This window comes from Hippopotamus amphibius, chromosome 3 (assembly GCF_030028045.1).
Source record: "Hippopotamus amphibius kiboko isolate mHipAmp2 chromosome 3, mHipAmp2.hap2, whole genome shotgun sequence".
Lineage (NCBI taxonomy): Eukaryota > Metazoa > Chordata > Mammalia > Artiodactyla > Hippopotamidae > Hippopotamus > Hippopotamus amphibius.
The window spans coordinates 63841499-63857620 of NC_080188.1; the positions used below are offsets into that span (position 1 = coordinate 63841499).

General features: G+C 37.1%; 1 protein-coding gene across 9 annotated transcripts in view; it reads left to right on the forward strand.

Annotated features, from left to right (window-relative positions):
* PDLIM5 (PDZ and LIM domain 5) overlaps positions 1–16122 on the forward strand; it is a 191896-nt gene that overhangs the window by 64390 nt on the left and 111384 nt on the right. For all 9 annotated transcript variants that reach the window (XM_057725806.1, XM_057725807.1, XM_057725808.1 and 6 more), the window contains exon 3: positions 2347–2498. In XM_057725806.1, the coding sequence (XP_057581789.1) occupies positions 2347–2498 (152 nt within the window). The remainder of the gene's footprint in view (positions 1–2346; positions 2499–16122) is intronic.

Here is a 16122-nt window from a genome sequence, read left to right on the forward strand (position 1 = left end):
GTTTTGGGTTGGTTTTTGTAGGTCTTTTTCTTCTCTTGTGCTTCCCACTTAGAGAAGTTCCTTTAGCATTTGTTGTAGGGCTGGTTTGGTGGTGTTGAATTCTCTTAGCTTTTGCTTGTCTGTAAAGCTTTTGATTTCTCCACTGAATCTGAATGAGATCTTTGCTGGGTAGAGAATGCTTGGTTGTGAGTTCTTCCCTTTCATCACTTTAAATATATCGTGCCACTCCCTTCTGGCTTGCAGAGTTTCTGCTGAGAAATCAGCTGTTAACCTTATGGGAGTTCCCTTGTATGTTATTTGTCATTTTTTCCCTTGTTGCTTTTAATAACTTTTCTTTGTCTTTAATTTTCGTCAGTTGATTACTATGTGTTTTGGCATGTTTCTTCTTGGGTTTATCCTGCCTGGGACTCTGTGCTTCCTGGATTTGGGTGGCAATTTCCTTTCCCATGTTAGGGAAGTTTTCAACTATAATCTCCTCAGATATTTTCTCAGTCCTTTCTTCTCTCTTCTCCTTCTGGGACCCCTATAATGTGAATGTTGGTGCGTTTAATGTTGTCCAGAAGTCTTTTAGGCTGTCTTCATTTCTTTTCATTCTTTTTTCTTTGTTTTGTTCTGTGGCAGTGATGTCTTCCAGGTCACATATCCATCCTTCTGCCTCAGTTATCCTGCTGTTCCTTCTAATGTATTTTTCATTTCAGTTATTGTACTGTTCATCTCTGTTTGTTAGTTCTTTCATTCTTATAGGTCTTTGTTAAACATTTCTTGCATCTTCTCCATTCTTTTTCCATGGTCCTGGATCATCTTCACTATCATTATTCTGATTTCTTTTTCTGGAAGGTTGCCTATCTCCAATTCATTTAGTTGTTTTTCTGGGGTTTTATCTTGTTCTTTCATCTGGTACAGAGTCCTTTGCCTTTTCATTTTGTCTGTCTTTCTGTGGCTGTGGTTTTCATTCTGCATGCTGCAAGATTGTAGTTCTTGCTACTGCTGTCTGCCCTCTGGTGGATGAGGCTATCTTGATCATTATTTTTAAGGAAAGAATTTGACAACTGATGGTAATCAAAAACTATCTGAACATACAACATCCACTTATATTTATTGCTTTGCTTCCAGAGTATGAATTCCAGCACTCAGCCCTTATTCAGTTTGCTGAGGGATATTTTTCTTTTAATCAAAAAGTAATTTTAGTAAAATGTTCTCTAAAATATTTAGTTTTTGTTACTTTTTAAAAAAATTGTGGTAAAATATACTTACAAAAGTCAGACATTTTAACCATTTTTAATTTAAGTGCACAGTTCATTAATTGCATGAATTACATTTAGGGTGTTGTGCAGCCATCACCACTATCCATTTCCAGAATTTTTTCATCATACCAAATAGAAACTCTGCATAAAATCTGTGGTTTTAAGTATTAGAGAAATACTGGTTATTTTCTTTTTTGGGCCTAGTCTCACCTGTCTTCTAACAACCCAGTATTCAGTGTGATCTACTTGTACTTACTGAATTCTGAGCTTGTCATTTTAATTAGAATAGTTCCTTTTGATTTGTACTTGTACCATGTTTCTGAGTGTCTATTAAAATTGCATCATCTTTCATTTTACTGTCATTTTATATTTGTTTGCTCCTCTTGGAATAATGAAATAGATACATGTGAAGTTTGAAGGAGATCAAACTAAATGTAAACATGTAGTAAATTTTGTTAAGAAGGGAAGAAAGATTGGGGATCATAGACTGTGGTACACAAAAAGTCTGACAATCTCAGACACAACTGGTTTTCGTCCCATCCTGCTAAATGCCTGGAGCAGGAAGTATGGCCAGCGTGAAAGATATTTGGGCCTGTGATCTAAAAGAATTCAGTCTCTCAGATGCTGGATATGAATTGGACTCAACTAGAAGGATTGTTCAGTAGATCATCCTTCTGTATTACTCTTTGAGCTCAAACAAAAATACAGCTGTTTAAAGAGTTTTAAAAATTATTTCTAAAAGAGTATTAAATACCCTATTCATATTACTTTCTTTTTTTTTCTGCTAAAATGCTGTTTCCTTGGCTACTTCTCTTCCTTATTTGTAACAATCACCCACTACTGTTATATAATAAAGAAATGGAGAAATTATCAGGGACCTTTTCTCAGACAATTATTTCAGTTTTTTAGAAAGCAAATAAGAATTTAAGAAAATAAGTGTGAAAGTCATTGAATTTTAACTTTACCTGTTAAGCAAGATAATTTGTATTACTTTGTCTAATCGTATATTAATATACTTCTCTTTTGATGTAACAAAAGTATAATTTTCAGCTGTGCTTATTTTTAAAGAGTGACAATCCTAATGAAATATATTCTTTTACAGCTAAAAGATGGTGGCAAAGCATCCCAGGCAAACGTAAGAATAGGTGATGTGGTTCTCAGCATTGATGGAATAAGTGCGCATGGAATGACTCATCTTGAAGCCCAGAACAAGATTAAGGGTTGTACAGACTCTTTGAATATGACTCTGCAAAGGTAAATTGCTTTTTGTTTGGTTCTGAGAGAGAAAGCAATACTGAGGAATGTGTTTTTGTGTGTCCGATTCTTGGTGTTAACTAAGAGGCAGTTTCTTTTGCCATTGTTTCAGGTAGGTAAATAAAAAATAGAATGGCTTTTAAATTGGGTAATAGAGCAGTATGAGAATTGGTGAGAGTTTTGGATTATAAGGCATGTATTCACATACTCATAAAAATTGTGTATGTGGTTTCAGAGAGTTTAAGAAATTTCTCAATGGAGTGCAGCCTAAGAATTCTTGTTATAGGTTAAAACACTTGGCCTTAATATTCTGGGCAGTATAATAGAGGGTGTTCTTTTAACATATGATTTGGCTTTTCTTAGTATGTAGTATGTCTTTTTGTCCTTCTTTTTCCTGGTTATAAAAATAAATTTAATATACTCATTTGAAGTCCAAATTTTCTGAACTTAGTTTGGCTTCAGTTTTAAAAATAGCTAATCATCTCACTGATTGTACTATATCAGGTCTTTTCAACATCCCAATATTTGAATTGTATTGCGATCACCTGGATTGCTTGTTAAAAATACTGATAGGAATCAGAATATCTGGAAGTAAGGACAAAGAATTATATATTAGTAAGTTTTCTATGATTATTATGAAATATGAAGTTAGAATCACTGCAGTGTCTTGGGTTGAGGGGAAGAGAGAAGAAAGAGGGGATAGAGGGACGGTGATTGAATGATGGCTCTGAACCTCTAGGTTTATGGGTAAGGTAGCTATCATTTACCAGGTGATCATGAAGGGTTTTAAACAAGTCTTGCTTTTGATAATTACAGAAGTGTTCTCTGTTCTATAAAATTTGGAAAACACCATTTCCCCCCAAAACATCTCATAGTCTTCCGTAAATTTTTGTCTTTATTGTAAATCTTTAAGAGGGGCATAACATATGCTGTACCTTCCTAACATTTTTAGCTGTGAAACCTTTTTTTCCTTAGGGTCTCTTCTGGGAGTATTTCAAGGCTATATACAGGGTAAATTATATACAGGGTACTTGTCTGGAGGAGTGTCAGTTTGGTCTTAAAAATGAATAGGAAAAATTTAGAGAAACTTATAGATTTACTTTGATGTAGCATGACTTTCTGACCAGTTCTTTTTTGAGGGAGTGTGTACATGTGTGTGTATGTGTGTGTTTGTGCGTGCATTTGTGTGTGTGTGTGTGAAATTCCTTTTAGTGGGACTGTTGAATCAAAGGTCATGTGTATTTAAATTTTGAAAGCTGTTAGCTATACATTTTAATGCATATAAAAGTAATCATTGAGAAAAAAAAACCTTGCTAGAAAGTTCCATTTCGATAGTATCTTTTCTGTTGTATATATTGAGACATGTAACACAAAAATTGTTACTAATTAAGTGAAAATAGTCATTTTTACTGATAGGCAGTTTTGCTAAGTATGAATTTTGAAAGGGAGCCAAGAAGTCAGGAAGCTTGACTTGTCTGAGATATCAACAAAACAAAATAAATACACATGATGTTGGGCTGTTTCTCAAATTCTAAAGTGAAAGTTTATGTAGGGTATAAGCTTTTTTTCTGGGCTGTGTATCATTTCTTTCATAGTAGCCTACTTGTTTTCACATTGTGCTCCCTATTATATGACCTAGGACTCTATTATCTTATTTTCTATTGAAAACACTTCTGGGTTCCATAAGAGTAGATGAAAACCAGATGTTACCCTGTTTGGATGCATTTCCAATTTAAGTAATCTGCTACCAGCTCTAATACAGATTCTCTTAAGCTACTTGAATACAAAATCTAACAAACCAAATTGTTATAAACATTTGGAGATACTACTTAATCTTATCTTCATATTTCTCAATATGGATATTCAGAGAGTCAAAATATGAGAGAGAACTTTAGGGTACTGTTGTTATTCGTTGTTATTCTTAAGTTTTTGAACGCTTCTGGTCTTAGATAATGTCAGCCTGAAAGAGATTTGCATTTAAGAGAATTCATGGCATAACATTGACAGTGCTACTGAAGAAATACTTTTTGTTTTTTATGGAAAAAATAAAACTTTGAAGAGTTATCATCAGCTCTTCCCTATGCTAAGGCCATTTTCTTCTTAAGTTCTCTCTCTTTCTTATAGCAAAGCAAATATTTTTTCTTCCACTTATTTCTGAGTTTGAACAACAGCATCCTTAACTGGCCTCCAGTCACCTTACCCTCTTTATTCCATGTCTTACCAACCAAACTGCTCAGCATTCTCCTTCCAAACTGAGTGACCCACAACAGTACTTTCTCTGTGTAACTGTTTTCTTCATGAATATCTAATAGTTTCCTTTACAGACTTGTCTTAGTCCAGTTTCCCTAGAAGCAGAACCTGAGATGGTATTCATGTGCAAGTGATGTATCAAGAGAGTTCTTTCACATGTTACAAGTGAGTGAGTGAAGCAGGATTGGGAAGAAGAAGAAACTGAGATGAGCAAGGATTTGGTTTCAGTGGATGTCTAGCTTCTGCTTGACCCAGGAGGGAACTTGGGAACAAAATTGTGCCATAGAATCTGTCTTGCCTTGAGGCAAGGGAACTGGGCTTTTGTTCCCCCCTCCCCTGCAGTCGTTAGTCATTGGCCAGCAGCTGTCCTGGAAGTGTGTGTGCACGTGCATGTGTGTGTGTGTGTGCGCGCGCGCACGCGTCTCTTGCTTCCACAGAAAGTTGCTGGTATGAACCACTAGCGATGCAGGGAGCACCTTTGGGGCTGGATGTACCAAACCAGCCGAAGGGTTCCAGAGGACCCAGGTTAGGCCCCAGCAGCATGTGCTGTGAGATTCCTTCCAGACTGGAGGCCTTGGCTGAGAGGATTAGGGTCTCTGTGACCCAGGCACACTCAGATTGTCCTCCCTCTCGGACTTCCCGCGCAGTCCAGCGGTTAAGACTCCGCACTTCCACTGCGGGACAAGAGTTTGATCCCGGCTTAGGAAACTAAGATCCCATATGCCATGTGGTGCAGCCAAAAGTTGAAAGTTAAAAAAAAATAGAAAGAAAAAGATTGTCCTCCCCAGATCGTCACTACTCGTCAGCGAATACCATCTTTCCATTTAAGGTAGGTTTCTTACTGTCCCTCACATGGCTTTTTCTCCTCTCATGAAATTCACTTCATCTGGAATGCCCGCCCATCTCTTCACTGCCAGTACATGCCTCTGCTCCCGCAAACCCCATTTCAAACCTCATCATCTACCCATAGTCTTTTCTTACTATTGCAACTCATTCATTTTTTTCCCCCTCTAAACTCTTATGACAAGTTTATACCATTTGACTCAACATTTAATTATATACTCGTTATAACCAGGAATAGCAAGGCAGAGTCCATGAATCATATGCAAATTAACCTAATTGGTTGACAGTCGTACCTAATACTGCCCATGTAATTAATTAATTACTCCGTGTTTCACCAACTAGACTTCTTGAAAGCAAAGAACTTGTTTTCTGCACTATTTGTATTTGACATCTTGTATAGTTTTGTGCTGTTAGTGTCTAATAAATATTTGATGGGCACCAGCGTTATTTCTCAAACTCGGCATTGTTTATTTATTCCACAAATGCTTTTTGAGCTATAACTACGTGCCAGGCACTGTTGTAGATGCTGGGGACATTCATCAGCGAGCAAAACAAACAAAATCCGTGCCCTCTTGGTGCTGACCTTTTAGTGAGCAGAGACAGACAATAAACAAGTTAAGTAATGGGAATTTCCTGGCGGTCCAGTGGTTAGGACTCGGTGCTTTTACTGCTGGGGCCCAGGTTGGATCCCTGGTCATCAGGGAACTAAGATCCCGCAAGCTGCGTGGCACAGCGTAAAATAAGTAAATAAACAAGTAGGTAAAAATGTATAGTATATCACATGATGGTGGTACGTGTCGTGGAGAGAAATAAAGCATGTAGGGGATGCAGGGGTAGGAAATTGCAAATTAAAATAGAGTGGTCGGGGGAGCCTCAGGAGAAGGTTATTGGATACCTGGGTCATGAGTGTCCCAGGCAGAGGGAGGAGCTGGTGCAGTGGCCCTGTCAGGAGGCCAGTGTGCCTGGAGCAGAGGGAATGAAGGCAGCAGGGTCAGAAGTGAGATCAGAGAGGTAGCAGGAAGTGCGTAGAGATGGGACAGAACGTATAGGACCCCTGGGCCACCGTAATGTTTTTAAAGTTTAAGTTTTCCTAGGCCTGTAAAAAGTTGTGAGAAAGGCTTGAAGAGTTACAGCTGCTTGGCCAGCTCTACAGCAGGATTTGGGAGAGAGATGGCTTCATTATTGTAAAGAGGGTCTAGAAGGAGGAACACACCAAGCCTCTCCCCAGTCTTGATAGCCGTGGCACTGCCTTTTCCGTCTAGTGCGGTAGAAATACTGGACGATTACCACCTCTGCTCATCTCCACCCGAGAATCTCCAGGAGGAGACTATAACAAAGAAAACCTTCTTTGTTTTTGAAATTTTGCTTTGTGATTTTTTTGTGTATTAAGTATTATTGTTACATATCTGTTGATTAAATATATATATTTAATTGATCTCTTCTCGAAGCCCAACCTCAAAATCCTAAAATAAGATTTAGATAAGAAGAAGTAAGGTAAAGATACTTGCTTGAGTAAGGTTATTTTGGAACTGTTTTTTCTATCTTGTCTAATTTGGGGGTATGTAATAAAGCAAACATATTCTTTCTCATTGATATTCTAAAATAAGTAAGACTTGACTCCCTATATTCTAGTATCTAATCAGTATAGAGGTGTGGAAGATTTCATTTTGATTTGTCTTTTATCCTTGGAAAAGATGGGAAACCATTGCCCCCCCCCCCCGAAATTGGCATTGATTCTAAGAGTACTACAACTGGGCAATAAAAAATTTTATTTGAAATTATTTTTACTCTTGGGAGAATCAGGCAAATAATAGTGTGTCTGTTTTTAAATATCGGATGCTTTTTTGCCTATGTTTTGATCCATGTCAAAGTGAATCATTTAAAAAATTACATTATTTCAGCTAGTAAAAGAATACTTTCTGAAGCTCTGATGTCTAATAACTCTATCAACTATATTAGAGTTGGAGTCTATGAATAAGAGTTTTAACTATTTCATTTTATTTCAGTAATTCTTTGCATAACATAGATAAACTTGCTACTGACTTACTGTATGAATTGGGGTAAGCTGCTAAACTTCTGGGCCTTAATTTTCTTGACTATAAAATGAGGTCATGACTGATTTCTAAGTTCCCTTAAATTCTGGTTCTTATTCTGGTTTTTCAGCTGTAAATGGATAAGTTCCCTAAAGTTTGCTATTAGATCAAACTAACTTAAGCTTGCTTGTTTTGGCTGAGAGAATCAGGAAATTGGACTTTCTTCATTGGACTTATCTTAAACTGTGCCAGGTTAGCAAAGTGACTTGTACTACCCTGCTGACTTTAAGGTGAAAGGTAGGTCAGATGGATATTCAAACAGCACTTAGTCATAAAAAAATACTTATTTACTTGTCCTTATTTTTTATTTTAAAATTAATCCTGTCAGAATCACAGAAAATATATATAACTTTTCTAATCTTCCTTGTTTTTTACATTATCAGTAGTGGCATGTCTGTGGGTTTATTTACTTATTTACTTTGGTTCCTTAAATTTTATTTAGTATATAACTTGTTATGATTGGAAGTGAAAGATCTAGAAGGATTGAGTTTTGAAAAATATTGATGTACTCTCTTTCTGCCTCCCCCTTCTTCCTCATCCTTCAAACAACAAAAAAATTGTCAGAGGTCCAGTAACTACTACTAATGAATGACAGATTGGAATAGTTTAATAGGCACATTGAGTTACAAAAAAAAAAAATTAGCTGTGGTACCAGACTGAAGCTATTAGCCATCTTTTGTTTCATTTTAATGGATTGCTTAACATCCTATTGCCGTTAACTGTAATGAGCTCAACTCTGCTCTTTCTTTCACTATTAGCATCGAGGCAAGATATTAAAAAGGGTTTTTTTTTAAATCCAAGTTTTCAATTCTTTACCTGGGATGTTTCAATTCATGTGAATTGAACAACATTTTGTTTGAATACCTTTTCTTTTAATTGAAGTTGTGCATTATCCCACCTCAGGTTCCTTTTTTCCCCTTGGTATTTCATATGCTTTTTGAATGTCTTTTCTGCAATTTAGGTTTCACGGTTTGTTTGATCGTTTGTGTTGGTTTTAGTTTCGTTTTTTAATTCTTTGTTTGGAGGATAACTTTTCCAGAAGGACTATCTGATGAATTCTCCCTTTCCCTTATCATTAAAGTTAGAAGTGCTGATTAGGAAAGGGGATGGGGGACTTCCCTGGTGGCGCAGTGGTTAAGAATCTGCCTGCCAATGCAGGAGATACCTGGTTTGATCCCTGGTCCAGGAAGATCCCACATGCCATGGAGCAACTAAGCCTGTGTGACACAACTTCTGAGCCTGCACTGTAGAGCCCAAGAGCCACAACTACTGAGCCCACGAGCCACAGCTACTGAAGCCTGAGTGCCTAGAGCCTGTGCTCTGGAACAAGAGAAGCCACCACAATGAGAAGCCCGTGCACCGCAATGAAGAGTAGCCTCTGCTCGCCACAACTAGAGAAAGCCCGCATGCAGCAATGAAGATCCAATGTAGCTAATAAATAAATAAATGAATAAATAAATATGTTTAAAAAAACGGAAAGGGGATGAGGACAAGCAGGCACTGACATCTCTTTTGTGCAAGTCTTGTCACAAAAAAATCATTTAATGCTTCTATCAACCCATTGAGAAAGGAGTTAATATACCCATTTTTCAGATGATTAATTTATGGTTTCTAGAGTTTGTGTGACTTGCCTAACAAACCCAGGTCAGTTCAAAGACTACGCCCTCCCTGCTTTCTTATAGCTAGGACGTAGTGACTGTAGTCTCCTAATAAAATTTGATAAGACAGAATAGTAATTCAGTAGGGGTAATTCTTTGACTCTTTCACTTGTAAGCAATGGTGACTCTGTTTTCACTCGCACCTGTTGGTATTCTGTAATAAGTATTGTGCCTAAATTATTTTCTATGTGCTTTGCAGATTGTATATGTTAGAATGAAAGTAAAAGAAAGCTAAATAGGTTGGTGGGTCACTAGATAGGAACGTTCATTTGGATACTGACTGTGTATATGGTTGCCTGTCCTAAATCAGAATATCATCTTTTATTTTTCCTTCCCAAGTTTATAAGCCTGTTGACAATATTTGCTACATTATTTCTTTATTGAAGTTTGAAGACTTTGTTCTTCAGCAGGCTTTTGTGTATGCATCCCATGAGTAACTAAGGATTCAGGAATTTTAAAAAATATGTTTTTAAGACTTTTTGCTCAATATGACACTGGCTGGAAAAGATACCATAACTGTCAATCAACAGATCCATCAACCCATATGGAAGAGAAGTATTTCTCTTCTGTCTCTTTTTCTTCAGTTCTGTAGGGATAAAGATTGTTGGAAATGAACTGGAAGGCTCAAATTAGTACGTCTTTTTTAATAGTCTGTAGCAATTTGACAGTAGCAGATTTGGTAAATATGGGTTCATCAGGGTGTATTTTGCATTTTGAAATTCTTCCTTGAACTTTTCCTCTTGAAAGTGTGTAGTTATATTTTAACATAAAAGTCATTTGTTTTTCTGAAGGAAAAATAACTTCAGTTACAATCCTTGGGAAAATAACCCTGGGAAATAATATATTTAAAGACCTGTTTAAAGCTTTATTGTAAAATTTTAATTTGTAGCATATTTCATACGTGCAGGATTTTTAAATGAGGCCATGAGATAGAGATATAAAGGGGAATGGTAATAAAACTGGCTTTGAAATTAGGCAAACGTAGTGCAAACGTTGATTCTATCCCTTGCCTATCTTAGGCAAGTTACATAACGAAGTTTCAGTTAACCATTTGTAAGTGGGCATAGTAATAACTGGCTTCTGCGGCTGGCTCTTATAAAGATTAGATGAAATAACAAATGTAAAGAACCTAGGGTATAACAGAGAGAAGTTTTCTCTCCTTTCTTTCTATTTCTCCAGTATAAGTAAGTATTAATAAGTATCCATTGTAAAGTTACTTCCAAGAGGTCATATTTATTTTGTTTCTTAGCAACAAAATGGGTGTGACTGAGGGAACTAGGGAGAAAATGAGAGGGCATTCGGGTAGGTAGTTATCTTGCAAAGTCAGAGATGATGATGCAAATGTTAGAAGAAAGGATTGTTTAGTCAAGTGAGTGGTTTTTTAATCATACGATTGTAATTAAAGCTTTTTAAAAGCATGAGGGGATACAAACATTATGCTGAGTGCCAGCTTACTGCTGCTTTGGTTAAAATACTGGCTCAACTGGTAATTTATGGCAGTGAAGAGAAACCAGTACACACCTGGTCTTGTTTTTTCTGCTAATTCCTCTTGTTCTCCTTAGAGGGACAATGCAGATGTAATTCTCTGTTAGTGTGTGTTAAGCCAGAAAGACAAACAAAAAAAAAAGTTTTTTTTCTGTCACTCTCCCATCCAAGTTCATGTGTATTCCCTTTAAAGTAATTTCCTGAGTAACATTAAAATTAAGTTAAATTACTAACCTTTGGGCTGTGTTTTTATGATACGTTTAGAAATAATTTTCTCTTGTAACTTTTCATCAACACTGTCAGGTAATAGTTGGAGAACCTCATAATGTTCCAAATTTTTGAAAATTGGACTTCTCTATATTTACCTTATGACCAGAAGCCGTAAGGGGTAGATATAGAGAGAGTGATTTATGATTTCTGCCTTTAAGGAACTTATATCTATTCATTAGGACCTTCATTGAGATAAGAAGAGACAGAAAGTGCTACAGAGGTTCAAGGAGGGCAAGATACCATCGAAATGGAAAGGCTTCCTGGAAGGGCTGAATCTTGGGCTAGGCTTGATGAGAAGGCTGTCTCAGATGGAGCTGGCCAGTCCCCAGGCATCTGTTGGGAGGAGTATGTGAATCAATTGGAAGTGGATATAAGAATAAAAGTTAGATCTGAATAGCGCTTTGCAGAGCCTTAGACGCTGAGATATTGAAAATTTTGATCAGAAAAATGACATTTTCAGGATAATATTTAGTGAGACAGCTTGCAAGAAGGTGGAGAGACGAGAGGCAGGGAGACTGGTGAGGCAAGTATTACAGTAAGGTGGCTACTTGAGGGCTTGGAATGGAAAACAGAGGAGAAATGGGAGAAATGGGAATTTGTGAACAGTAGTTCTGAAAGCGACAGTAATGGTAAAGATATGAGGAAAGAGGAAAGGACCGAAGGCAGCTCTGGTGCTCAGCCTGCTGGACCCAGGATCCATTCTCCTTTCACCTTCTTCTTCCTCTCCTCGCTGGAGCCTGGCTTCTGCTGCTGTCACGTCCCTGAACTTACAGAGTCCTCAAACTCAACCTGGTCAAAGCTGAGCTCTACACCGCGTCTCACCAAATAGCATCTCCTGCAGCACCTATCTCGGTGAAGGGCCCACCATCCACACCCAGATCAGAAAGACTCATTCCTTGCCTGAACCTCCCACACCCATCTCTAACCACCTGTTCAGTACAATATGTATAGAATAGAATAAATTGGCATGGCCTCAAGGTGCGGTGGTGGGGAGAGGCACAGCTCCTAGCCCTAATGCCTATTTCTTAAACAGAAGGGTTTAAGATCTATTGGTTTGTCATTTGCTAATCGAACATTTGCTATGCTGGTCACTGGGAAGAGAAAGGAAGTCCTCACACCTGCCCTCAAGGAGGTCACAGTGTGGAGCTTTGGTTTCTAACCTTAAATAAGGACCCTTTTTTTCAGTGTCAAATATTTCATGGGCAACCATTCCCCTACCATATTAAGATAATAATTGCATTTTAAGTAGCTGCAGATTTTATAAATATTGTATCGCAGTTTTAAATGGCGAGGAAGATTTTTTACGTTTCTGTGCCAGAATCTGCATTTACTTAAAAATCCAAATACATACATGATTTCAGCAGGCTTTAAACGGTGTTTAGTACCCAGATGAATTCATGAATCATTTGTGAAAACTTAGAATTGCATGCCCAGCTCCAGCTGCTTCAGGTGTGGTTCACAGGTTGGAAACCACTGGCCGAAAACAGTTAAGCCATCTGGAAGCAGAGAGACAGGGGAACAGAGACATCCACAGGGAAGGCGGGGAGAGACAGCATGAGGACGTGGAGGGACACAAAGACAGACACAGCAGGACAGATGAAGGAATGGAGTAACAGAAGATCATCCTGGTCACATCGGCTTCTAGCAGATTAAAAAGACCATGGTCCCACAACGTGGGATTCTACCAGATCTACCTGCATTATCATTTTAAGAAAAAAGCTGAATTTCAGCGTTTAAGAGGAGAAGCATACAGTATTTCCTTGTATAAAAAGGAATAGCTGGAAAAGATGTAACATGCACCCCAAGTGACAAGAATATCACACCCAACTTTTGAAGGGAAGAAATAATATTCTATTTTTACATGCTCAAGTGCCTATCACCGTGGCTTGGGTGTAGAAGATACTCAATAAATAGTTATTGCCTTGACTTAGAGACTGCTGCTTTTAAAAGTACAGTAATTTTTGCTGCTTTTGCCTGATAAATCTAGAAATAATTCACAAGGAGTTACTAGTGAGATAGAGTGACAAAGGGGTCATTCTTGTGTTTTGAATGGCAGCAGTCTCCTTGGAATTCCAGAGAAACATTGTTGTCCAGAGCATTGAGAGCTTTTGAAAGGATTGAAATTCAAGACATTCCCAACTGTTTCCAGTGGCTGTTGTTGCTATTAAGGTCTCAAAGGCTGAAATAACTTAGGCTTTAGAGGAGCTGGAAAATAAACAGGAGTGATGGGCTGTGCAGACCACAAGCAGCAGAGTACTTACACTGTTGGACTTTGCAGCTTACTTTTTCTTTCTGGTGTTTCAAAGACTGTATTTTCCTCCTAAACCAGCTTTGTAACTAGATTTCTAAATGTTACTAGTCCCGATAGTATCTTTTATCAGCTATGATCCCTTTTAACAGTCTTTCTCTGAAATTTAAAGCATATGAAAAATCACCTTTCTTTCATCTATTTTATGTATGTATGAATTTCAGTTTCTTGTATAATACAGCAAGAGTTCATTTCTGTGTCACAATAAAAATCCGTAGATGATAATCTTGAATTCAGTGACCTCTCTTACAATTGAGTCTGCCTTTATCTTGACTGTTTTGGCTGAAGTTTATAGCACTGTTTTCCTGTGTAATTCATCCTGTTACAATGAACACGAGGGGCTTTCCAGTTTCTTTTGTTTTACTGGAATTTTGTTGTATAGACTGTGTTTCAAAATAATGTATTATTTATTAGTCCAGAATGTTTTTGTTATCCTGGGCATGTGTCTGGTCACTAAATTATTCTTAAAACTAAGAAAAGTATTTTTGTATTTGAAAGCTAAACTAGTTAACTGCCTCTTTCAAACTAGGATTTTAATCTCTTTGACACACTGAAACATAGAAAAACATCTTTATTCTAGATTTCATGGATTCTGTAATGTTCGTGTGGATTTCATTTTCTAATGAGAAACTTGTTCGCTTTAGTAAGGCAAAGTGTTATCTCCAAGGGATCAAAGTGAATTGTTCCTTTATTGAAACTTTGCTGTGATGTTTTTGATTTTTACGTGTAATTTTTATTGCTATATACTATATACAGTTGAATTATTTAAGTGTCATGCAGAGAAGTGTTCATTTTTATTTATCCCTGTAAAGAAACTTATATGGGCTATAGCAATATTCATGTTCCCTAGGACTTTAGATAATAGTTTCTCTCCTGAGATAGCTGATGGAAATGGTGTTAACGTTGCTAGGGATGCCAGTGTTCATAGCAGCATTATTTACAGTTGCCAAGGTATGGAAGTAACCTAAGTGTGCATCGATAAATGGATAAAGAAGATATGGTATATATATGCAATGGAATACTACTCAGTCTTAAAAAAGAATGAAATTTTGCCATTTGCAGCAACGTGGATGGACTTGGAGGGCATTATGCTAAGTGGAATAAGTCAGACAGAGAAAGACAAATACTCTATGATATCACCTATATGTGGAATCCAAAAAACTACAGTGAAGTAGTGAAAAAAAAGCAAAAAAGAAGTAGACTGACAGCTACAGAGAACAAACTTGTGGTTACCAGTGGGGAGAGGGGAGGGGCAATATAGGGTAGGAGATTTAAAGAAGGGTTATTATGGGGTTATATGACATTTTGTGTGTGCAACTTTTGAAGATTATAAAGCACTATAGAATTGAAAACTAAAATACCAACCACTTAAAAAAAAAGTTTCTAAGACTGTTATTTGTTATGTTTCTTAGTATACAGTAGGAATTTAGTAAGTAAGATGTATGAAAGAAAAAGAAACTGGAATTTTAAATTCTTACTCCAACAAGTTACTAAGCTAGGAACTTTATATACGTTAGCCATTTAATCTCCACAGCTATTATTGTGGCAGATATTGATACTGTCACTGCACTTAACAGAAAAGTTAAATACTTCAGAGTCACACAACTTGTAAGGAAGCCAGAAATCAAGCTGAGATCTGTTTCCCTCCTAATATAATGATTTTTCTACCATTTTTCTTTAAACAAAGGAGTTAAAAAATTTTATTATGCAGTTGTTGTAATACCTGTTGTCTAAAAGTTCATTTTGCTTTTTCAAATGCACCACAATAAGAATTTTTCCCATTAACTTTGTTCCATAGGAGGCACAGAAAGAGGCAGTTACAGAGACATTTGTTTGATATTCCAGTAAATTTCAAATTCCGTGGAAAATACTAGCAAGGAGTCAATGCTCTGAAAAATTTGCTTTTTTAGAAGCTCACAAAATATTCTAGCAGTAATATTACCTCATTCTTTCCTTTAGCAGCTGCAATGTATACATTCTCTGGATAAATTAAAGCAGCTTTAATAATACCTCCATCTGTGGAACAGTTTTTTGGTTGAATTAAGATACGTGGCTAAGTTCAAGTATAGAGAAAAGGCTTCGTAAGTTCATAGTATTTTAGAGTTGAAGCAACTCCAGCTGTCAACTTGTGGAGCTGTTAGTCCACCTATACCATTTGTCTCTTTTTTGTACTTCAGAATTTCTCTTTGATCTGTGTAAAAACTACCTACAGTGACCACTCTGTGATAGTAGTGACACTGGATCAGAGTTTTATAGCAGAGGAGGAGCAGAGGTCAGCCTGCAAGCTGAACCTTCTCACCCCAGCACCTTTCACCAGGCTCTACTCTTTTCTCCATCTGTTTTGTGGTCTAATTACAGTGTTCTTTTAGGCGTCTCATCAGTATCTTAAGCTGAAAGTGGGAAATAATGCTGGGTTTGGTGGTAAATTGGTTTATAGGAAATACCATAACTGTAAAACAAAGCAACATGTTTCCTCTTTTCTCTAATCTTTTCTCCTACTTTGAGTTGCACATCTTCCTGCATTTCTTTCTTTAGAGCCTTACAAATCCTTCCTCTTGACTCTAAGATGTCAGAATGTCCTCCCCGAATTATCCATGTCTGGTGCTTGAATAAACCATATGTAATTGAATTACAGAAATAAGTAAGATGTTTACGTTAGTTTCAGTGGACATCAAGACCTTAAAAACACTAAAGTACAGCTACACCACCCCCACCCC